General features: G+C 43.5%; 1 protein-coding gene across 1 annotated transcript in view; it reads right to left on the bottom strand.

Moving 5' to 3' along the window:
* The window catches only part of GUCY1A2 (guanylate cyclase 1 soluble subunit alpha 2), a 257,024-nt gene that overhangs the window by 72,846 nt on the left and 158,424 nt on the right, over positions 1-25,754 (bottom strand). The window contains exon 6 of the mRNA XM_060234865.1: positions 24,594-24,737. Within this exon, the coding sequence (XP_060090848.1) occupies positions 24,594-24,737 (144 nt within the window). The remainder of the gene's footprint in view (positions 1-24,593; positions 24,738-25,754) is intronic.

Below are 25,754 nucleotides of genomic sequence, written 5' to 3'. Positions count from 1 at the left end.
CTGGGGGGGAATATAGTGACGGGCTGACGTGGGGATATGGGGGTCTGCCTTACAGTGGCTTTCCTCTTTCCTCCAAGGTCAGGGACAAAGGGTGGTGACTGGGGAAATGCCATCCCAGATACACCCACTTATCTGTGGGGTGCCCAGGGGGCGGTTCTCTCCCAATGCTGTTTAATATCTATATGCGCCCCCTTGCCCAGATGGTCAGGAGGTATGGGCTGGGTTGTCATCAGTACAGTGATGACACCCAGCTCTATCTATTGATGGGTGGCTGGTCTGGCTGTGCTCCAAAGAATTTGGACCTGGCACTGCAAGCCGTGGTATCATGGCTCAGGTGAGTTGTCTAAAGCTGAATCCAACGAAGACGGAGGTTCTCTAAGTCGCAGCGGCCCAGGAAGGGTGATCCCTTTACCACCCTTTGATGGGCTGCCATTGACACCAGCGCTGAGGGAGAGGGTGGGATAGAAATTTAAGGTAAATAAATAAATAAATAAATAAATTAAGAATTTGGGAGTGCTCTTGGAACCCTCCCTAACTATGGAGGCCCAAGCAGCAACCACTGCCAGAGCAGTTTTTTATCATCTTTGGCGAGTACGGCAGTTGGTCCCCTACCTTGAAGGCGGTGACTTACCAATGGTGATCCATGCCTCAGTCACCTCGAGAACTGATTACTGCAATGCCCTCTACATGGAGCTGCCCTTGACTCAGATTCGGAAACTGCAGCTGGTGCAGAATGCTACAGCCAGGCTACTAATGGGGCTTTCTCGGCAGGAGCACATCCAACCTGTCCTGAGGACACTGCACTGGCTGCCTGTTACATACCAGGTCCATTTCAAGGTTCTGTTATTAACCTTCAAAGCTCTATATGGCCTAGGACCTATCTATCTGTGGGACAGCCTTGCCCCACATGTCCCCCAGAGAGCACTTCAATCAAGTTCTCAAAATCTTTTGGCTGTCCCTGGGCTAAAAGAGGCTAGGCTAAATTCCACCAGAGCAAGAACTTTCTCGGTGGCAGTTCCAACAATCTGGAACTCCCTCCCAGAAGCCATCAGGGCCCTGCGGGACTTATCACAGTTCTACAGGGCCTGCAAGACTGAACTGTTTCAGATGGCATATGACATTTAAACGGGAGAGGTCTGCCACCTCACTTGGATCTATCAGTACCATCTGCCTAGGATCTGACCACTTTGGAGAAAGGAAAATATTATATGATCTTGCCTGAATAGATGAAGTAGTACCATTGTGATTTTATCTGTTTTATTGTTTTACTGTTTGAATATTATCTCATGTTGTTAGCCACCTTGAGTCTTCGTAGAATGGGTGAGATATAAATCTAATGCAATAAATAAATAAATAAGGAAATAAATATGTCTAAATTGGAGACTGATGTATCCTTAACTGTAGAATGTTGAAAGCAATTAACTTAGACCCTGTCATTCCATTCCATTGAAATGTTGGTTTCCGGTCTGGGGACCATGGAGATAACTCTATACAGCCAATCACCCCACTTCTAGGAAGATGCTGCTGTAAGGTTGCCTCCATGCTTGAGAGGAGAGGGATGGAACACAGAAGAAGAAGAAGAAATTGGATTTATACTCTGCGCTTCACCACGCAAAGGAATCTCAAAGCACCTTGCAATCTCCTTTCCCTTCCCTTCCCCACAAAAGACATCCAGTAAGCAATGTTCCCTGTAAGCTGCACAGTCTTGTGAGCAAAAATTCTACTTTGAGAGTTACTGGTATTAAAGTTGTGAGCTACTGCATAAATTATTGTGCTCTGGGGTCATACTTCCTGAGCTAAGACAAAAATCCGTGATCTGGAGGCTAAAAACCTGTGAGCTAGCTCATGCTAATTCAACTTAGAGGGAACACTGCCGGTGAGGTAGGTGAAGCTGAGAGAGCTCTGACAGAAGCAGCTCTTGAGAGGAACAGCTCTGTGAGAACTTGTGACGGACTCAAGGTCACATCAGCAAGTACACGTGGAGGAGTGGGGAAACAAACCCGGTTTTCCCAGGTAACAGTCCACACGCTTAACCACTACATCAAAGTGGCTCTCAACATAATAACTGGGTCTCAGTTAATCAGTTAAATTATACCTTGCATAAAACTTCGTTGGTCTTAAATGTGCCACTGGACTGAAATTTTGTTCTTTGCGACTGCTGTCATGGAAGGCATTCACTTGTTTCACTGGTTCTGAGGATCTCCTATAGGAAAGTGTTTAAGTCTGTTCATTATATTTCTGAATAACCTTGCTAAGCAGAGCCGATAAGAATTCTCATTTAAAACGTATTATCTTGCAATCCTTGAGACAATGGAGTCTTTAAGGTGGTGGTGCACCAACATTTACAAGCACACCAAGGCATTGTCGGAATATTTAGGGCACGCTACCTTCCAGCCTGCACTGAGAGCGAGAGAGTGCGTGGCTGTGCACAGAACTGTGTCTGCTGGTGGTGGCAAATAAATCAATTGATCCATCTGCCACAAACAGAGAGCTGTGATAGAGTTGGAGGGGGCGGGGAAACAGCTGCCTTGAGCAGAACTATTCTGAGCATCCAGACTTTATGAATAGCAGCACAGCAATTTGAGAACTGAAGTGTAGCAAACTAGAAACAAAGAACAGAAAAGGACGGTTAATGGTAAAGCACTAAATCTACACAGGCAACAAACCCACAAATAGCTGTTTTTACAGACTGTACCACTCAGACTGCTGGAGGGACAATGGCATATTTTCATGCTTCAGTATGAAAAGCTATCCTGTATACAGAAAACTAGAATGTCGGCGAGATGGATTCTAGCCCAGCCTGTTCTTCAACATCCTACTTTTCCATATGCTGAGATTCTGTCTTCCATGTAGGGATACCATTCAATCACTTTGTTGTTGTTCAGTCGCACAATCGAGTCTGTGTCTTTGCAACCCCATGGACCAAGTCACGTCAGGCCCTCCTGTCTTCTACCATCCTCCGAAGTCTGCTCAAATTCATATTTAATCACTACTGGTGGAGAATCTCCTGACAGCCTCCCTCTCCCCTCCCCACTGCTTCATGGGAGTGGCAATGGAACAATGGGAGAAAAAGACACTGCATGATGTGTTGACATCACTTCTGGGCAAAAACCAGGAAGTGACATCACTGCACTGGGTAATGCTCTAGGAATCCTTCAAGTCTCTAGGTTTGTCACATAAATTTATGGGATTGCTAGAGTACTATTGCATTACTTCTGGAGCCTTGCTTGGAAGTAATGTCGAAGTGTTGTGTGATAGAACACTGATCAGGACCTCCCCCACCCAAATCTCCCAAGGGATGCTGTCAGAGACCCAGCAGCCCTACCACCATGTGAGAGCATTCAAATAAGAGATCAACTGCCTACAGTCTATAATGACACCGAATAGGAAGACTGTATCACACTGCTCTGCTAGATGCAGATTAACTAAGCATTACATGCCTTGCTGTTCTGATATAGAGGTGATGTTATAAGGGACTTCAACAGTTACTACTAATCAAGGTACTGCTACCAAACACGGTAGTAAACATGCAGCTCTGCTATGAAGAATCTTCAGTGCAGGTAGGATGTTTGACCTTCAATGTGACAACAAGCCAGGATTCGTTACAGAAATGAGTCTTGTGCCCAATAAATTGAAGAATTCCTGGTTCGCAATAAACTGCAGTTTGCCATTACAAACCAAGATGCTAAACTAAGATTACAAACTAATTTAATCCTGGTTTGCAGAAAAAAATTAATCCTGGTTTGCCAGTTTAATCCTGGTTTGTTTCTCCTTATTCAGGAAAAAAAAGGACAAACTATGACTTTCTGAGAATTTAAAGGTCTTTGGTTTCTAAACTGGGCATGAAAAGAGGATAGAGGGAGAATTTGTGAACCTGAAGACCTCTAAGGCTTACTCCTATAATGACAAACCATGGTTTGTTATTACATCTGAATGCAGTCAGTATAGAGGATAGTTCCCTCTAAGCTGCACTAGGGGGTGTGGGTGCACAAATTTTTAAAAGGCTGCTCACAGATTTCTACTTCTGGCCCGAGATATTGCTGCAGCCCATTGGAAACAATGGAGGAGGGGGCACCTCCTACTGAGGCCCATAAACCTGGGATCATCTGCATGCCAAGTAGATGCTCTGCCTCTGATACATGGCCCCTCTCTTTTCTGCAAGTAGAAACGCCATTCTGTTAGAGGAACTGCCACAGTCATTTTAAAAGAAAAAGCCTGATTTCTGAGCCATCACCGTTTCCACTGCTTTCTCCAAAAGAAACCTGGCTATTATCCCACCCTATACTGCAATGCACAACTAAGAGGAAAGCCTCACAGCATCACCAGTTCCTTTCCCATTGGCTCTACAAAGGTGAGAAAACCTCTTTGGTTGGTTTTGGCTACTCTAAGCAAAGTTTAGTCCTGACAGATTAGGAGCTCCAGGCACGGTTATGCAGACTGCTAGCAAGAGGTGGTAAAAGGTGTGAGAGGCTTTGTTTTCAAGCCATTGTTGCTGGGCACCTCTGTAGCAGCAGATGATGTAAAGTGGTGGCAGGATTATCATCAGCATCATCTGGGGATCCTAAGATCTTCTAGAATTATGCACCACTAGGTGGAGAACTAGACTTGTTTTTAATGCAAGAGACATTCAGAGGTGGTTTACCATTTCCTCTGTGTCATGACCCTGGTATTCCTTGGAGGTCACCCTTCCAAATACTAGAAAGGCTGACCCTGCTTAGCTTCCAAGATCTGACAAAGTCCAACTTTCGATCTTGGCTTTGGATCTTGTTTGACAAACTGAACTGAACCATAGTTATTGAAGTAGCTTGTGTTCAGATGGATCAACTGACCATAGTTTAATTAAGCTTTAGGAGAGGGGTGGTGGCTCAGTGGTAGAGCATCTGCTTGGTAAGCAGAAGGTCCCAGGTTCAATCCCCAGCAACTCCAACTCAAAAGGGTCCAGGCAAATAGGCGTGAAAAACCTCAGCTTGAGACCCTGGAGAGCCACTGCCAGTCTGAGTAGACAATACTGACTTTGATGGACCGAGGGTCTGATTCAGTAGAAGGCAGCTTCATAAGCAGTCATTCCCCATTATGTCTGAATGTAGCCTTCATCTTAACTAATGTGCAAGATGATCTATGGATATATAGGCTTCATCCTGATTTGTTCCTTGGTGCTTTACTTGCACAATGTCTAGGCTACAGAGATGGGTGGCCAGAGTGCCTCAAAAGAGAAACCTGTCATTAGCAGTCTCTTGCATGATGGAATCAGTATACATAAATATAAATCAGGATTTGAATGATAATTTGTAACACATATCTTCATTTCAAAATCAGATCAGTTCAGACTGTCCAGATGGCATGAAGTGATAATATCACTTTACTCTGTTCTGGTTAGACCTTACCTAGAGTACTGTGTTCAGTTTTGGGCACCACAATTTAAGAAGGATATAGACAAGTTGGAATCCATCCAGAGGAGGGCAATGAAGATGGTGAGGGGTCTGAAGACCAGGTCCTATGAGGAAAGGTTGAAGGAGCTAGGTATGTTTAGCTTGGAGAGGAGATGACTGAGAGGTAATATGATCACTGTTTTCAAGTACTTGAAGGGCTGTCATAATAGAAGATGGTGCAGAACTGTTTTCTGTTGCCCCAAAAGGTCAGACCAGAACCAACAGGTTGAAAATAAATCAGAAGAGTTTTCAACTAAACATTAGGAAGAACTTCCTGACATTTAGAGCGGTTCTTCGGTGGAACAATCTTCCTTGGGAAGTGGTGGGTTCTCTTTCTTTGGAGCAGGGCCAGATCTAGAGGGGAGCAGAGGGGGTACTTGCCCCGGGCGTCACCAGAGGGGAGGCGCCAAATGGAGTCCAAGATAGAATGGACCCATAAGGGGGCATCATTTTTTAATTTTGCCCCCCCCCCCCCAAAATGTAGATCTGGTCCTGCTTTGGAAGTTTTTAAGTGGAGGCTAGATGGCCATTTGATAGCAACACTGATTCTGTGAACTTAGGCAGACCGTGAGAAGGAGGGCAGGAAGGGTTGCATCACTGCTTAGTTCTTGCAACCCTTTCTTACACACCCGGGGAAATGCTATTTGCCACTTTGGGGTTAGGCAGCAATTTTTCTCCAGACCAGTTTTGCTAGGGATCTTGGTGGGTTTTTAAATTATTATTATTGTTGTTGTTGCCATCTTCTGGGCATGGAGCAGGCATCAATGGGGTGTATGGAGAGAGGTATTTGTGAATTTCTTGTTTTGCGTAAGGGATTGGACTAGATGAACCTGGAGGTCCCTTCCAACGCTATGATTCTATGAAATCACAGTTTAAATAGATCGTGATTTTGCATTATGTTTGAGCTGAGACTATAATTTTAGTTAAGTGCTAAAATACCACGAAAGTCAATTTTAACAACTGTTTTAATTGTGGGAATATTTTACTGTGTAACATGGTTGTATAAAGAATATCTTAAATGCTATAAAACTCAACTATTAATCTGATTGAATAGAAGATAGGGAAAAATATTTCAGTGTTACAAGTTTTCTCATTTTGTTAACAGAGGGTAACCCCCAAGAACAGCTCTAAATTTGTCAGGCTTAAAACTTCTTGAAACCCTTATATTAAATTATCTTTGCCTCATGTTTGATTAAGAGAAAATATTTGAACATAATGTCACAGTGCCTAATTCCATTCCTGATAACATTTTTTTTATCCCCAAGTACATTATATCTCATGGGAAAGGAAGCTGAAATATTTAAATAAACTGCCCAAATATTTATTGAGAAAGGAAAACCCATCCAATCTCATGTTACTAAATCATTCTGAAACAGATGAAAAATGTTTAACAACTTGTCAGCTTCAAACACAAGTCTTAGTGCTAGCCTTCACATTCCAGGCCCCTGGTGAACTCCCAGTCAGTTTTGTGAACTTGCTGGCAGACATTTTTAAGGGACATAAGAACATAAGAGAAGCCATGTTGGATCAGGCCAATGGCCCATCCAGTCCAACACTCTGTGTCACACAGTGGCCAATACACACACACACACACACACACTGTGGCTAATATTTTTTCCTCTGCTCCATATTTTTATCCCTCTTGAAGCTGACTATGCTTGCAGCCGCCACCTCCTGTGGCAGTGAATTCCACAGGTTAATCACCCTTTGGGTGAAGAAGTACTTCCTTTTATCCGTTTTAACCAGATTGCTCAGCAATTTCATCGAATGCCCACGAGTTCTTGTATTGTGAGAAAGGGAGAAAAGTACTTCTTTCTCTATTTTCTCCATCCCATACAAAATCTTGTAAACCTCTATCATGACACCCCGTAGTTGACGTTTCTCCAAGCTAAAGAGCCCCAAGCGTTTTAACCTTTCTTCATAGGGAAAGTGTTCCAAATCTTTAATCAATCAAGGGAGCAAATTTATATTACTGATACAGTATTCAAAATATTTTTTTCCTCTGAGTGAGTGTGAAGAAACATTATGCTGTTTGGTACAGTCTGGGATCCTAAACACATCCTGTGAAAATGAACTGTACCCCAAGAAGGACAGGAGCAGCCAAGAACACAAGAAAGAGAAACCATGAAGGAAACCATTGCCCCCTGAAGGCCCAAACAGATGTGACTCTGGGGCATCCATGACTGGAATTTCCCAGACTTTTCAAACAGTCAACTGCTGCTCTGCAAAACATCAGTTCAGACTGAGACAACAGCTAGGGTTGCCAGCTCTGGGTTGAAAAATTCCAGGAGCTTTGGACATGGAGCCTGGGATAGGCAGGGACTGGGGAGGAGTTATAATAGCACACACTCCCCCTCTGAAGCAGCCATTTCCTCCAGGGGGAACTTATCTTTGTGGTGAGGAGATCAGTTGTAATTTCAGGAGAACTCTAGGTCCTACCTGGAGTCTGGCAATCTTAATTTGAGGCTGTAGGATGTGTATACATATAGGTTCCTATTAGTTGCGCACAGACACAGGAATTTTTTTTTTTTGGTCCAAAGAATTTCATAGAATTTGGAAATCTGCACTGTTGTTCCAATACAGATCCAGTGCCATTAATTCTATACCTTTGTTTCTGTGGGACAAGCATTGCCAACAGTCACTCAGTCCACTAACATTAAGAAGAAAGAAAGCACCAGAGCAGAAGAAATCCTGTTATATAACCATATTGCTCAGGCATTAAAACATGATTAGTTGTTCAGTATGCAAATGTCCTCTTTTGCAGAAATGTTACTGCCTGAAATGACAAATAATTTCTCATTTCAAGCTAGCCAACCTGAAATAGTGTATTTTGTAGTTTGTTGGGAATGATTTAGACATTGGGGGGGGAGGATGGGGACAGGAGAGGGGCCACATAAGTTGCTAGGATACTACAGTGGGAGGAAGGAACGTTATGGAGGCATGGAAAATTTCCACATGCCAGTGATGGAATTATCAGCAGACATACAGAGCCCTCTTGCCTTTCTATGAGAAAGCTTGTCTGGTTTAATGCATTCAGCTCTCAAGTGATTTAGACATCCTCTTGTCAAATCTACCACCTTCACCACAAGCAAATGCGAATCAAGGTTCAAAGTGAAGCATGCAATAATGAAATATTTTGCTCTGACATCAAATCTCTGTCACTTTCCCTGCTCCCCTTTAAAATTTACCTGAAGGTATAACTAAGATAGAAGTTTTATCAGTTATCTAAGGGATTTCAGCTTCCATAAGTTAAAACAGAGTTTCCACCAAAGTTTTGTCAAAACATGAGGAGAATGTGGATGCCCCTGCTGCGGCAAGACAATGTCAAGAACTTTCAAAGAAGCCAGAAATTTTCCACTGAAATCATCAGAGTCTTGAGAGGAGGGTGAAAGAACTTCATGGTGTGAGTGAGCCCTCCTATCTACAGCAGCCATTTTCAGATTGGTCAGAGAAGGCCAGTGGCTACCCACTGAAAGACAACTTTCCTAATTAAGAAGAAAGAAAGCACCAGAAAAACAACTTTCCTAATGTTACTGATCTTCCACTGTTATGTGTAGAGAACTGGGTACAGTCGTAGTTCTTGAAAGGCCTGAGAAGACATACCCCCATATCTACTGCAAGATGCAGTGGTTAAGAAAGAAGTGGCAGGATCTCAGGGAGGAAACCCAGAGTGAGACTTTGAAGCTTCACTGCTGATCTAAGCAGTGTAGAGTCCAGTGGCTTGGAAGCCACATGTAGCTCTCTGAGATGCAACCTGTGGTTCTTCTGGGTACGGTTTTCCAACATGGCAGCTGCCCTACATTTCAGGAAAGTGGACAAGGTTCTTCCCCAAGGGGACATGTAGTTGGCAGTTGTTCCCCTCTTGAAACTGCTGCAACTGCAGGAATGAATAAACTGTGAGCCTCCCTGAGGAAAAGGCCTCATGCCAGGAATGGAAGCAAATGTGGCTATCTGTGAGTTGCAGAATACCACTGGTGCAGAGAAAAAAGGACCCCAGAAGCTGATACTGAATTATTGGAGAATTGCAAGACTGTGAGACTGCCTCGGAGCCAGTATAACCGATGATACATCAGCACTGTTATTGTATTTTAAGATTGATGTTTTTATTACTCAGTTCTGTTTGGATAAAAAAGCAGAAAGGATAGGTATTCTTTTTTCTTTTCTTTTTTTAAGGAAAAGAAAATAGACCAATGGTGTGACTCATAAGGTGCCTTTGTCAGTGCTTCCCTATTCATTTTGATTTTCAATCCCTGAATGCCTTGAGTTTCCTCACTAGGAAGGGGCATATTTTGAAGCAGGTTTTGAACTGTTCCATCCCCTCCCCTCCATAGCTTTCAACAGCCAAGGCTGCGGGCAAGGAAGCCGCATAATTGCAGAGTTGATTTAAGCAACCTCATGCAAATCAGCATTTGCTTTCCGTCTGTGCCTCTGTGCCCCCTCCTCAAACGCATTAGTGCCACCTCTGCAGGCTAAAAATAGGCAATAATCATTGAGAATAACTTTAAAAGGGGGGAAGCCTCCCTTTAGTCAAGATACCACTGAACATCTGTGGCAACACTAGAACTCTTAAAAATAAGCTCACATGCTAAATAACAAATTGGGAAGGCTAGAAATGGCATACTATTAACCAGAAACATGCTCATCAATATGACAAGAAGGGGGTGCAGTTTTTGCCATTATCTCTCCAGCTGCATGAAAAGGGGGATGAGGGTAGATGAAGAAGGTAGACAAAGGGGCTACCATAGTGGGGGCTAAATGAAGGGTTGCCAGCCTTCAGGTGAGCCTGGTAATCTCCTGCCTTTACAACTGATCTCCAGCTGGCAGAGATCAGCTCCCCTGAGAAAACGGCTGCTTTGAAGGATGGACTCTATGGCATTGTAGCATGCTGAGGCCCCTCTCCTCTCCAAATCACACCCTCTCCTGGATCCACCCTCAAAGTCTTTAGGTATTTTCCAACCTGGCAACCCTAGCTAAACTCCACCCCTGATATTCAAGCCTGATTCCATATTTATAGTGGCATCCAGCTTTGCTCAGGATCTTGACAGTTCAAGATAGATTCAAGTAGGCAGCCATGTTGGTCTGAAGCAGCGGAACAAAATTTGAATCCAGTGGTTTTATTCAAGGTATAAACTTTCATGTGTACGCACACTTCTTCAGATACCTTGAATAAAACTTTGTTGGTCTTAAAGGTGCCACTGGAGTCCAACTTTGTTGTTCTTTTTTTAATGCAAGAATGACATGAAAACGTCATGCTTTGTCCCTTTTTTGAAGAAAGCTGCTGTAACACAGGAGGGTCACTGGGTAAACAGAAATTTTACAGGAAGAGGAAACATGCTCTGCAGTACAGATTATCAAGCATGTGTGGAACTTGTTCATAGGATTCAATTCACAGGATTCAATTCAAAGCTGTAATTCCTAAGATTAAAGACACTCAGTATACACCCACAATGTTCTCTCTCTCTCTCTCTCTCTCACACACACACACACACACACAAGAGAAGTCATGTTGGTTCAGGCCAATGGCCCATCCAATCTAACACCCTGTCACACAGTGGCCAAAAAAAACAGGTGCCATCAGGAGGTCCACAAGTGAGGCCAGGGCACTAGAAGCCCTCCCACTGTTGCCTCTCCAGGCACCAAGAATGCAGAGAGCTAACAGCCACTGATGAACCTCTATTCCATATGTTTAATATGCTCACCCATAATTATCTCTCTCTCTCTCTCTGAAGATCCCCACTCTAGAACATTCTAAATGCCTAAATTTTTAGGTATTAAAAATATAACTTGTTTATAGAAAAGAAACATGAGAAGGCTAAGAAACAGAAGGCATGATTCAGCCAAAGCCAGGTGTCATTGATTTCAATGGAATGGATTTATTGAACTCTGTTACTTGTGAGCAAATTAAAAGTTACTTTGGCTGGATGGGGCCCAGATTCTTTGTCTCAGCAATGGAATTTTAAATGCACAGGGAAGTTTAAAATCAATGCTTTCAAGAAAGTACAGCTATGCTATATTTTAACACAAGACCAATCTAATGAAGGCCTCTTGAACATGTACATTTTCCATCCAAACAAAATAAATGCATGCCATTTTATATACAAGGACAAATCCCCAAGTTCTCAAGTTGATCCCTTGAAAAACTCAGCCAACCAAATAATAATAACTGGTCTGCTTTTATTCTAACATGCAAGTTCATTACTAGATGTTACGAGCTAGTGATTTTTGTTACACATTACAGCCCAAGGTGAGTTACACTAGGCTTTTGTTGACCTCAATGGATTAAGAAGAATGTAAATCTGTCTAGGACTGCACTGTATCTAAAGACGATTGCCCCAGTTCAGTATAAGAAATTAAATGCAGAAGTGTTCTTGTTTTTGCTGTCAAGTCACAGCTGACTTATGGGGACTCTGTAGGGTTTTCAAGGCAAGAGATGCTCAGAGGTGGTTTGCCACTGCCTGCCTCTCTATGCAGAAGTAGTCAGGTACATATCTAGCTTCACAGCCTCATTCATGTGGCAATGCTTGTATCAGGAGTGACTCAAGAGTCACATGTGGCTCTTTCACACTTATTGTGTGGCTCTTGAAGCTCCCACCACTCTGTCGGCCAGCTTGGAGAAGACATTTCTTCAAATCACTTATCCAAGTCAAGCCAGCCAGTGGTTTGGAGAATGCATTTAAAATTAAATGCTTTTTTCCCACCTCTCTCTCCCTCCTCCACTCATCTATTTTCCTTCCTTCCTTCCTTCCTTCCTTCCTTCCTTCCTTCCTTCCTTCCTTCCTTCCTTCCTTCCTTCCTTCCTTCCTCCCTCCCTCCCACCCTCCCTTCTCTCAAGCATCTGATGTTCATGTCTTGTGGCTCTCAGACATCTGACTTTTATTCTATGCGGCTCTTATGTCAAGCAAGTTCAGCCATCCCTGGCTTATATGGACCCACAGAATACAGCCAGTGCAACTTTTAATGGCAATGGGGATTGACGTTTATTGTTATGCTCAACCAGAAACTGGATCACTCAACCTGTATGCATTCTTACATGAAGTTCCACAGTGAGTTTTTCATCAATGCTGCAGTTAATTATATTTGTAAAAAGTATGACAGCCGATTAGCCAGAATTTTCAGCGGCCTGACTAGTTGCTAGAAGAGGGAGATACAAGCCAGAATTTTTATTATTACTTCCCTGCCTTAAGTGCTATCAAGTTGCTTCTGACTTATGGCACCCCCCAGATTAATGACCTCAAGGATGTCCTATCGTTAGAAGCCTTGTTCAGGTTTTGCAAACTGAGGGCCCCAGCTTCCTTGTTTGAGACAATCCATCTCATGTTGCCTTCAACTTTTCCTACCATTATTGTCTTTTCCAAGGACTCTTATCTTCTCATAATGTGACAATAGCCTCAAATACCCAGAAGGATATACTCTGCCCATGCTTAGATATGTTCTGCCCTCACATTTATTGGTGAAACATCATTTCTCTTAGGAGGGAAGGCCGTTCTGCCTGTATGTCCTTTATTGATTACAGAAAAATAATCCATGCCTTTCCCCTTGGCTCAAGGCAATTTACAAATCCTAATATAAAACATGCAAAATTCAATAAAACCACAAATAATGCCCCCAACCCAAGTGTCTGCAGCCTATGCCCCATGAAAAGCTCTCCTTTGCAATACCTCCTAAACACATCTAAAAACACATTGCCTTCCTAGGGAGCCCATTCCATAGGCTGGGAGCTATGAGAGGGAAAGCATCGGCTCTGGTTGAGGCTGGGCAGCTACCTTATACAGGTGCAAATCTGCAGACTGCAACTGCAGCTGGCAAATGCACAGAGACATATGGGAAGACATGATCCTTCAGATGAGAAAGGCATGATCAGAGGTATTTAACTCAAGATGCCAGAAGATTTAACAATAAATGTTTGCAAACATTCTGCAGAAGAGGAAGGGGGACAGGTCCACTTTTATCTATTTATGTTTAAAGTGTGGTTGATATTTTATGATGTTTTCACATTATCATAAGCTGCCTTGTGTATTTTTCGATGGAAATGTGGCATGTAAACAAAGAAAAAGACCTCCCAAAGAAAGAAACAAAGCCTTAACAGTTGATCAGAAGTTCTCAAACTGTGTACACAGAAACCTCTTCAAGAGCTTGGGAAAAACCATTGGTAATAAATAGGCAACTACCCAGCAGGAGATAGGGAGGTGGCTGGGCTTATCAAGAGCAAAGAGAAGCCTAGGCCGGTATTGCCAGTGATTTAATTTCCAGAGTGCATCGGAAGTGAAAACATTGCCAGAAACATGGTGACACTCCGGTGTTTGGGCAAAGCTCTATGGTAGAGATCATTTTGTTAGCAGTCAGATCCCTCCTCCTGCTAACAGTCAGTATATAAATTAAAGAGCCAGAAACACCCCTCTGTATATCACCCCAATACCTTAAGTGCTGGAAGTGACTTCATTAAATACTCTAATATTTACCAAAAATATATATAGTGACTTCATCAGATGAGCTAATATTTACCAATATATATATACACACATAGTTTTACCACACAATTTTTGTGAATTCCACAATGTCCACATCAATTCTGGGGTTTAGCAGAAAGATGTCAGCACACCAGTCAGGGCTGCCAATCTCCAGGTGATGCGTGAAACCCTCCCCCCGCAAAACCTAGGTCTCCGTAACCAACCAGCCTCAAAAAACCTCACAAATACTGTAAATACATGAAGATATATTCAATCTACAAAATATAATCACTTATGAATGAAATTTCCATAGGAAATATATTCTAACCAATATACAAAGGCACCCCACAAATGATTTTTTTTTCCAGTTCAAAATGGTATTCAAACAATCCAGAAGGGAGTCCACAGTTCATATCAACTTGAATTAAGTCTTCAATCTTCCATGGGTGTAGCATTCACAGCAACAAGACGGTACTCAGCTCTCCTCATTTCATTTTTTTCTTTTTCTACCTTACACCTATAGCATTTAGGTCATGGCAAGAACACATATAAGCACAGCTAACTCTCCAGTGCAGTAGTCAATAGTTAGATGCTTGTATACGTTCTTGCCATGATCTAAATGCTACAGATGGAAGCTGGAAAATCCAAAAGTGAAAGGAGGAGGAGGAGGAGATTGGATTTATACCCCACCCTTCACTACCCAAAGGAGTCTCAGTGCAGCTTAGAATCTCCTTTCCCTTCCCCACAACAGACACCCTGTGAGGTAGGTGGAGCTGACAGAGGTCTGACAGAAACTGCTCTTGAGAAGTACAGCTGTGTGAGAACTCGTGGCTGACCCAAGGTCACATAAGCGGGTGCATGTGAAGGAGTGGGGAATCAAACCCGGTTCCCCAGATAAGAGTCTGCACACAAAACAACTGCACCAAACTGGCTTTGAGTACTGTCTTGTTGAGCTGAGTACCATCTCATTGCTGTGAATGGTGCACCCATGGAAGACTGAAAACTGTTCATTCAAGTTGAAGCTGGTTGGCCACAGAAACCTAGGTGTTGGGTTTTTTTCTTTCACACTTCTATCCATGATTCTCATTTGGGTTGCCTAATCTACAGGTGATGGCTAGAGATCTCCTGGGATTACAACTGATCCACCGGTGACAGGGATTAGTTAACTTGGAGAAAATGGCCATTTTGGAAGGTGGGGTCAAATGGCAATATACCCCATAGAAGTCCCTCCCCACCCCAAATCCTTTCCTCCTCTGGCCCTACCTGCAAAATTGCCAGGTATTTTCCAACTTGAATTTGGCAAACCCTAGCATGCATAGGAAAAGCAGTGAGATACTGGAAGGACTCCTGATATAGCAGGAGGTCTTGCATCCTTTTTGGGATAGTGTGTCAGTTCCAGCAAATTAGCTCCTGGTTTCTCCTTTAAGGAAAAGAAAGAACAACTTCACATATGTTATATCCAGGGGTGGAATTCTAGCAGGAGCTCCTTTGCATATTAGGCCACACACTCCTTATGTAGCCAATCCTCCAAGAGCTTACAAGGCTCCTTTTGTAAGCTAACATAAGAACATAAGAACATAAGAGAAGCCATGTTGGATCAGGCCAACGGCCCATCAAGTCCAACACTCTGTGTCACACAGTGGCAAAAAATGTTATATACACACATACACTGTGGCTAATAGCCACTGATGGACCTGTGCTCCATATTTTTATCTAAACCCCTCTTGAAGGTGGCTATACTTGTGGCCGCCACCACCTCCTGTGGCAGTGAATTCCACATGTTAATCACCCTTTGGGTGAAGAAGTACTTCCTTTTTTCCGTCTTAACCTGTCTGCTCAGCAATTTCATCGAATGCCCACGAGTTCTTGTATTGTGAGAAAGGGAGAAAAGTACTTCTTTCTCTACTTTCTCCATTCCATGCATTATCTTGTAAACCTCTATCATGTCACCCCTCAGTCGACGTTTCTCCAAGCTAAAGAGTCCCAAGCGTTTCAACCTTTCTTCATAGGGAAAGTGCTCCAGCCCTTTAATCATTCTAGTTGCCCTTCTCTGCACCTTCTCTAAAGCTATAATATCCTTTTTGAGGTGCGGCGACCAGAACTGCACACAGTACTCCAAATGAGACCGCACCATCGATTTATAAAGGGGCATTATGATACTGGCTGATTTGTTTTCAATTCCCTTCCTAATAATTCCCAGCATGGCATTGGCCTTTTTTATTGCAAACGCACACTGTCTTGACACTTTCAGTGAGTTATCTATCATGACCCCAAGATCTCTCTCTTGATCAGTCTCTGCCAGTTCACACCCCATCAACTTGTATTTGTAGCTGGGATTCTTAGCCCCAATGTGCATTACTTTGCACTTGGCCACATTGAACCGCATCTGCCACGTTGACGCCCACTCACCCAGCCTCAACAGATCCCTTTGGAGTTCCTCACAATCCTCTCTGGTTCTCACCACCCTGAACAATTTAGTGTCATCCGCAAACTTGGCCACTTCACTGCTCACTCCCAACTCTAAATCATTTATGAACAAGTTAAAGAGCATGGGACCCAGTACCGAGCCCTGCGGCACCCCACTGCTTACCGTCCTCCACTGCGAAGACTGCCCATTTATACTCACTCTCTGCTTCCTATTACTCAGCCAGTTTTTGATCCACAAGAGGACCTGTCCTTTTACTCCATGATTCTCAAGCTTTCTAAGGAGCCTTTGATGAGGAACTTTATCAAAAGCTTTCTGGAAGTCAAGGTAAACAACATCTATCGGGTCTCCTTTGTCCACATGTTTGTTCACCCCCTCAAAGAAATGCAACAGGTTAGTGAGGCAAGATCTTCCCTTGCAGAACCCATGCTGAGTCTTCCTCAATAACCCGTGTTCATCAATGTGCCTACTCATTCTGTCCTTGATAATGGTTTCTACCAACTTTCCCGGTATTGAAGTCAGACTGACTGGCCTGTAATTTCCCGGATCTCCTCTGGAACCTTTTTTAAAGATGGGGGTGACATTTGCTACCTTCCAGTCCTCAGGAATGGAGGCAGATTTCAATGAAAGATTACAGATTTTTGTTAGAAGATCCACAAGTTCAACTTTGAGTTCCTTCAGAACTCTCGGATGTATGCCATCCGGACCCGGTGACTTATTAGTTTTTAATTTGTCTATCAGTTGTAGGACCTCCTCATTTGTCACCTCAATCTGACTCAGGTCTTTCAACACCCCTTCCAAAATTAGTGGTTCTGGGGCGGGCAAAAAGTTCTCGTCTTCTACAGTGAAGACGGAGGCAAAAAATTCATTTAGCTTTTCAGCCATTTCCCTATCCTCCTTCAGTAATCCTTTTACCCCATGGTCATCCAAGGGCCCCACTGCCTCCCTGGCTGGTTTCCTACTTCTAATATATTTGAAGAAAGTTTTATTGTTAGTCTTTATGTTTTTTGCAATATGCTCCTCATAGTCCCTTTTTGCCTGCCTGATCACAGTCTTGCATTTGATTTGCCACAGCCTGTGTTCCCTTTTACTAATCTCACTTGGACTGGTTTTCCACCGCTTAAAGGAGTCCTTCTTACCTTTTACAGCTTCCATTACTTTGTTTGTTAACCACGCAGGCCTTTTCTTATGCCTGTTTGTGCCTTTCCTAACTTGTGGTATGTATTTTATCTGAGCTTCTAGGATTATAGTTTTAAATAGCGTCCAAGCTTCCCCAAGGGTTTTGACCGTATGTACCTTTCCTTTCAGTTTCTTCCTCACATGCCTCCTCATCTCAGTGTATTTACCCCTTTTAAAGTTAAACGTGGTTGTGGTGGTCTTTTTGGACAACTCCCTATTTATACAAACGGTGAAATCAATAACATTATGGTCACTGCTCCCAAGCGGCGCAATCACTTTTACATCTCTCACCAAGTCTTGGGCATTACTTAGGACCAAATCCAGGATCGCCCCACCCCTGGTAGGTTCTGAGACCATCTGCTCCATGGCACAGTCATTGAGAGCATCAAGAAACTCAATCTCTTTCTCTCGACCAGAACACATATTGACCCAATCAATCTGCGGGTAGTTAAAATCACCTATTACAACACAGTTTTTACGTTTAGCCGCTATCTTTAAGCCTTCCATCATATTATAATCGTCCTCTCTCTTTTGATTTGGTGGGCGATAACAAACTCCCATAGTTAAATTTCCTTTTGGGCCCTCTATTTCAACCCAAAGCATTTCTAAAAGTGAATCTAATTCTCTGATCTCAGCCTTACTGGACCGTATATCCTCTCTGACATACAGAGCCACCCCACCTCCAACCCTTCCCTCCCTATCCTTCCGATATAGCTTATATCCAGGAATCACCGTGTCCCACTGATTCTCCTCATTCCACCAAGTTTCTGAAATTCCCACAATGTCTATGTTTTCTCCCAACACTAAACATTCCAATTCACCAATTTTACTTTGAACACTTCTAGCATTTGTATACAAACATCTATAATTTCCCAGGTGAGCTAGGCCCGCCACCTTCCTCCTGCCGCCTCGAGACACTGGCAGACAGTCCATATTGTTTGTCACCTTCACAGTGGACAACTCCGGTCCGTTATCCGGTAGAAAAATAGCAGCTAACCCTTCATCTCTTTGAGACGAGTCCTCCCGAACCAGAGACATTTCATCTCCTGTCGGCTTTCCCCCAAGATTTAGTTTAAAAACTGCTCTGCCACCTTTTTGATTTTAAGCGCCAGCAGCCTGGTTCCATCCGGGGACAAGTGGAGACCGTCTCTTTTGTACAGCTCCCGCTTGTTCCAGAAAGCATCCCAGTGCCTAACAAACTTAAACCCTTCCTCCTTACACCATCATCTCATCCACACATTGAGACTTCTAATTTGTGCCTGTCTCTCCTGCCCTGCACGTGGAACAGGTAGCACTTCCGAGAAGGCTACCTTGGAGGTCCTGGCCTTAAGTCTCCTGCCTAGCAGCCTAAATTTTTCCTCCAGGACCTCACGACTGCATTTCCCCACATCGTTGGTGCCAACATGCACCACGACCACAGGCTCCTCCCCAGCACTGTCTATCAGTCTATCTACTACACGCGTAATGTCCGCTACCTTCGCACCAGGCAGGCAAGTCACCATACGGTCAGTACGCGGTTTCGCCACCCGGCTGTCTACTTGCCTAATGATCGAATCACCAACTACCAATACCCCCCCTCTCCCCCTGCTCAGGGATGGTTCCTTGGCGCGAAAGGATTCCCGCTCACCAACCGAAGAAGAGGTCCCTTCTGAGGGCGCATTTCCCTTATCCTCAGCACGGTGCCCTGTTCCCTCTCGACCCTCACGCTCTCTGGCAGCAACGGGGCTGCTACGTTCAGAGTGGGGCTCATCTAATACGCCCCCGAGAGTCTTCCCCAAGTGCCTAACTGACCGTCTCTGCTTCTCCAGGGCAGTCACCTCGGCCTCAAGGGTACGAACTTGTTCCCTGAGGACCAGGAGCTCCTTGCATCGAGCACACACCCAAGACTTCTGTCCTTTGGGCAGATAGTCATACATGTGACACTCAGTGCAAAACACTGGAAAGCCCCCAACCTCCTGCTGGCATTCTATCTTCATTGTATATATATATATATTAAAATATACAGTCCTCTTTAAATGCTGTTTAAGTGGCTCCCCTTCTGGCGGGTCAACTTACCTAAACTTACCTTATTGGGAACTTACCTTATTTGGAGAACAAGGAAGCCAGGGATCTGGGTTCCTGCTCCTTAGGGAGCCCCTAGGCGAAGAGCCACAGGCCAAGAGCCCTTTAGCTCTCGCCCTTCGGCTCGCGCCAAAGGCTCGCGCCTTTGGCAAGGCGCAGCTTAAAATGCAAAGAGGTGGAGCAGAGGCACTCCTCAGCAATCACTCTCAATCAGCAGCAATCACTCTCAATCTCTTTCACCCTTAAGGCAGTCAACCAAACAAAGAGCAGTCAACCAAACAAAGAGCAGTTCCCCAGCTATCACACCTTAGAATTTTAGGCAGCCCCACAAACCTTAGAATGTAGTCCTTCAAAACTCAGAAATTCTCAGCAATTTCTCCAGCTGTCTCAGCTATCAGAGCTGCTCTTGGAGCTCTTGGAGCTCCAAGAGGATTGGCTACATCAGGGGTATGTGGCCTAATATGCAAAGGAGCTCCTGCTAGAATTCCAGCCCTGGTTGTATCTTCTATTTAAAATTCCAAGACACTTGACACAGTCCTACATATTTAGAGATTATTCTCAATATCCACTCATGACCCTACAGGAGCTAGTGAAGAGTTATCTGTCTGGAGAAGTTGGTTGCATTCATGCCAGGATCATACAATTACATCTATTTTATCGAACTGAGCATTACTCAAATTAAAACGGGTAGGGGGAAGGTGGAAAATAATTTTACAGAATGCACTGCAAGCTCGTTAACGAATATAAACTTTAATGATCTATAGTTTATTATATCTTGCGGAACATCTCGATAGCCAGCCCCTGCTGCTAAATGAGGTGTTATTATCCAGTTTATTGAGAGGAGCGCAAAACACTGCTATGATTAGCAACTGGGGACACTAAAAACATTAAGAAAACAGGATTCAAATCTGATTCCCTGTCTCAGCCTTGGTCAGTAATGGACTTGCGGCTGAAAAAGCTGTCTACTCCATTATAGTGAAGATGATCACTTTGTTTACATAGATTATATGCTACCAGAGAGATTAACAAAACAAACAAAAAAATCCAGAGATGGATGTTAGAGGAAATGAGTAATGTTGGCATCCAGCATCCGTTCCTCTAAAGCTGCATAAATATTGCATAAATTTGTTACATAACAAAATCATAAAAGGAAAGCCGAAACTGAGCAATGCTGCATTTCTGCAAGAATATATACATATTTATCTGTCTTCAGCCCCAAAGTCTTAACAGAATACAGAGACATGTAAAATAATTAAAGAATTAAATAAAAAAGGATAAATTGTCTTGCGGAGAACAGCAGCGATCTTCCGAATCAAGCTTTTTAAGCAGCATCTTCTCAGCACTGCTGGTTCAAACTCCACAAAACATTCCCCTAGGTTTAGTGGAATCTGCCACAAACACAGCAACTTTGCGCATCTCTGGTTTGTTTGCACACTGAACAGATAAGCTAATTCCAACACAGATAAGGGCAGTTGCACCGTTTTCCTAAGTAAATGAGAATGAAATAACTGGCAATCTAATAACCAGCAATATCAGAACACTGGCAGATAGAAAGAAGTTCCTTCAGCCAGCAGTATGGGCTGAGATGAAGGGAGAAGAAGAGTATTTGCATACTTGTAGTGCAGCCTTCTAAATCTATTGTCTTTGATCGATGTAGAAAGGTGCAATTCTGCTTAAAGTTGCACTGTTTGTTAGGCAGGTTTGGCAGTATTGGGAGACAGTGGGTCAGGAACATGGAAGGATGGCCATTGGCCAACTGTGTGCAATCATCAGCAGTGCATACTCTAGGACAGGGGTGGCCAAACTGGCTCAGGGGCCACATGAGGCTCTTTCGCACATATTGTGGCTCTCAAAGCCCCCACTGCCCCATTGACCGCTGGCTTAGAGAATGCATTTAAAGTTGCTTTCTCTTCACCTCTCCCTCCTCTATTTCCTCCCTCCCTCCCTTCCTTCCTGTCTTGTGGCTCTAAAAACATCTAACATTCATGTCTTGTGGCTCTCAAACATCTGATGTTTATTCTATGTGGCTCTTACATTAAGCAAGTTTGGCCACCCCTGCTCTAGGAGAACCCAAAAGTGATGTACACCATTGGGAGACCATGGGATGGGGACACAGAGGGCCAAGAGTGTGCCATCACTTGCAGTGCATACACTGGGAAAACAAAGAAGTGATGTCATCCCATCAGCCAATGTCCATTTATTTATTTTATTTTTTTCCTGGTGCTACTCAGTGTGGTGGTGGGAAGCTCCAGTTGGGGTTGGGAGATCCCTCAACCCCAGTGGGAAAGCTGGGAACCGTAGCTCCATGTAGCCAAAGGAAAGCAGGAGGTTACTCCTGCGGCAAAGTGAAAGGTCAGCAGGCCACAGTGTTGCTGCAAGTGCTAGCTGAGATGTAAGCTTTGTGGTTCAGGGGACTGACACAGGTAATTCTTGCAAAGCTGGTTTTTAACACAGAGACAGGGACTTCAAAAAGTTTGCTCTTGGATGTGGGTAGAACACATAAGGACTTAGTGACATTGGGAAGAATGGATCCCTGCCTCCAAATTATAATGTAAAGCACAACCTTAATGCCAAAGGATATTGCAACAATACAATGCTGAATATCTAAGTCTTTTTTGAAGCATTCCTACCAGAGATCAAGATCAATCGTTAATTGGTTGTCATGCCCCATGCTGTTCGCAAGCCAGTACTACTACACTTAAAATTACAATGGCTCTATAAGGTTATGAGAAAGACTATTTCCTTGCTTTACTCTCTGAGATCCTTTAGCAAGAAGACTGGATATTTCCACAGGCAAAGTATGTAGGTTACTCCTAAACTGTAGTGTAGACAGCTGCAACTTCCCTTGCTGTTTGGCAGGTAGTGAGGACAATTACTATCACATTCCCTGAAATCCAAGTTGGTCTATGGCTGAGGAAACTTGGGTTTGAATCCCTGCTTGGGGAGGGGGAGGCCTTGGGCCAGTGACAACTTTGCACCCTAACCTATCTTGTGAGGATAAAATGAAAGAAAGAAGAATCAAGTCCATAGTTTTTAGCTTCCTGGAGACAGGATGGAATAAAAATGTCCTGAATAAATAAAGCATAGTCCTGCAGAAATTTCCACCCGTGACAAGCAGTTTTATGCCCCCAAGTTGGTTACATAAGGCAAGACAATAATCTGTTATTCACCTCCGCTGCACACAAGTTGTAATCTGAAGCCACTACCTGACAGCCAGAGCATTTGCACTGGAGAAGACCACAGACTGAAGTCCATGGGGCACCTTCCTTAGCAGTCTTCTAGAGAGCCAACAAAATGGTCCTTTTTTATTTGTAGGATCTTTGTAGATTTTGTTATAATTATTTTATTTATTTATTTTATTTACTTTAGATTTATATGCCGCCCACTCTGCAAGCGGACTCTGGACATCTAACAATCATAGCAAAAGCAACACAATTTACAATTATGAAAGAATAAAACACATATAAACAATTTAAAGCTACATTATTAGGTGCTATAAAAAAGATTTCATAACAAAGGCGGTTTCTCCATATCTCAAAAGCAGGAGTCAAGTTGCACCTTTAAGACCAACCAAGTTTTATTGAGAACGTAAGCTTTCGTGTGCTCACTAAGCACACTTCATCAGACGAGGGGATCAGGTATTGTGGCTGGAATACATGCTGTTTGTTGATTAAGAGGGCAAACTAACTGATCACATGCTCACATAAAACAGTGCAGCTTGGCCATTTGGTCTGGATAGCCATAAAAGGTAATAAAGTTCCCTGCCAAATGGTGTTTCTGCAAATCCAGGTAAATCACAAAAGGACATGTATATCCTAGAATCCTACATATCCTAGGATAGACATGTCCTTTTGTGATTTACCTGGATTTGCAGAAACACCATTTGGCAGGGAACTTTATTACTTTTTATGGCTATCCAGACCAAATGGCCAGGCTGCACTGTTTTATGCGACCATGTGATCAGTTAGTTTGCCCTCTTAATCAACAAACTGCATGTATTTCAGCCACAATACCTGATCCCCTTGTCTGATGAAGTGTGCTTAGAGAGCACACGAAAGCTTACGTTCTCAATAAAACTTGGCTGGTCTTAAAGGTGCACTTGACTCCTGCTTTGTTCAACTGCTTCAGACCAACACAGCTCCCCACCTGGATCTATCTCCATATCTCAGTTCTCTGTTCCTTATATTACTCTGTCAGTGGTCTTACAGATGATATTGTTCAGCGACATAACAGTGGCAGCCTCCTCCCACGTTAGTTGTTGTGGGCCTGATGAGAAAGTTCGGTTTTGCAGGCCCTGTGGAATTGGGAAAGGTCCCGCAAGCTTCTCGTGGCCTCTGGGAGAGCATTCCATAACATCAGTGCTGCCACTGAGAAGGCCCTAGCTTTTATTAATTAATAGCATTTATTTGGGGCAATTGAATTTCTAGTGTGCTATGTTAATTTATTAACGTTTTAACGTTTGAATACTTCCAACTATCGCATTTCTTGTTGAATATTATTGTTGAATATTACATTTCAGATTGTTATATATATAAGATGAGACAGATGTGTTTAATAAAACCAAACCAGTGGTGACCAAAAGAAACCTATTTTAACATTTCCGTGCTTCCTTATCATCATCTCTAAAGCAGACTGCTCAGTAAAAAACCCTGAAAACACTTACCACCAATTACAATCAGGAAACCAACTGTCTGCTTAGAATTTTCCAAGTGGTCCAGCACACCAAATGAGAAGCCTCTGGAGCACGAAAGCTTATGTTCTAAATAAAAATTGGTTGTTCTTAAAGGTGCCCTTTGACTCCTGCTTTGTTCAACTGCTTCAGACCAACACGGCCGCCCGCTTGGATCTTGCTTTACAAAAAGTCCTCTAAAAGGGAATAGCCTCAAATGGTCTCTAGAATAAGGAGAGAAGGGGCCCCACATACCTTCCCTGGCAGATTATTTCATGAAGCTGCCACTGCTACAGCAGAAGCATGCACTCTAGCTATGAGATAAATGTGTGCAGTGCATAGGTTCAGTTTGTCCACTAGGAATACAGAGTCAAGAAGGTTACCTTAATAGGTCTTCCATCGGGTGTGAGCACCTCCTCTGACAGCTCCATCATCTTCAGGGCCATCAGGGCAATGGGCTTTGCATGATTTAGGTTCTGCCGGTGGAGCCCGGCTGCCACACAGTAGGCATCGCCTATTGTTTCCACCTGCAGCAATCAAAGAAATCAAATGCATAAGGTTGCTAATGAGCTGGGAATCGGTACCATTAAGTATCTGCAATCATCAAGTGTTGCTTAAAAACATGTCAGCACAACATCAATAAGAGAAGCTATTAGACAACCAAGTATAATTAGCCCCCTCCCCCAAGTTTGCAAACAGGCTCAGTCAAATCCTGATGCCTCATTGCACAGTCGTTCATCATTGTGGCACACATTATCATTAAAACTGAGGACATTTTGTACCATGGACTGTTGCTTGCTACAGGGTCATCATCAGAAGGACGGGGAATTTTTTAGACTGGGGGAGTCTTATAAGAAATGCGCTACAGATGTGGGGAGATGGTTCCACTATATATTGTCTTGCTGTAAGAGAAGACATATTACATGGAGAACAAATCAATACAAATATAGTAGGAAGAAGAAGAAGAGGAGGAGGAGGAGGAGGAAGAAGAAGAAGAAGAAGAAGAAGAAGAAGAAGAAAAAGGCAAGGAAGAAGGAGGAGGAGAAGATGATATTGGTTTTATACCCCACCCTCCACTCTGAATCTCAGAGTGGCTCACAATCTCCTTTACCTTCCTCCCCCACAACAGACACCCTGTGAGGTAGGTGGGGCTGAGAGCACTCTCCCAGAAGCTGCCCTTTCAAGGACATATCTGCAAAAGCTATGACTGACCCAAGGCCATTCCAGCAGCTGCAAGTGGAGGAGTGGGGAATCAAACCCAGTTCTCCCAGATAAGAGTCCATGCTCTTAACCACTACACCAAACTGGCTCTTCCTTTCCCATAAAGCTAAAACCCATTCAACCACCAGACCCACAAGAGACAAAAGAAAGTATGCCTCACATTTTATGATGCACTATGCAATGCAAGTTGGCCCTTTTCAGACATTACAAACAGGGTGAGTGCATCCATTGAGCTGCAGTAGGCAGCTGCCAGGAGTGCCAAGCTGTGGAGAAGGCACTCCCACCCACCCATGCTTCTAAACAGACTGAAATAGTCCACTTAG

The sequence above is a fragment of the Heteronotia binoei genome, chromosome 3, assembly GCF_032191835.1.
Source record: "Heteronotia binoei isolate CCM8104 ecotype False Entrance Well chromosome 3, APGP_CSIRO_Hbin_v1, whole genome shotgun sequence".
NCBI classification, from domain to species: domain Eukaryota; kingdom Metazoa; phylum Chordata; class Lepidosauria; order Squamata; family Gekkonidae; genus Heteronotia; species Heteronotia binoei.
The sequence above is the reverse complement of the archived record's forward strand: the minus strand, read 5'-3'. Positions and strand labels throughout refer to the sequence as shown.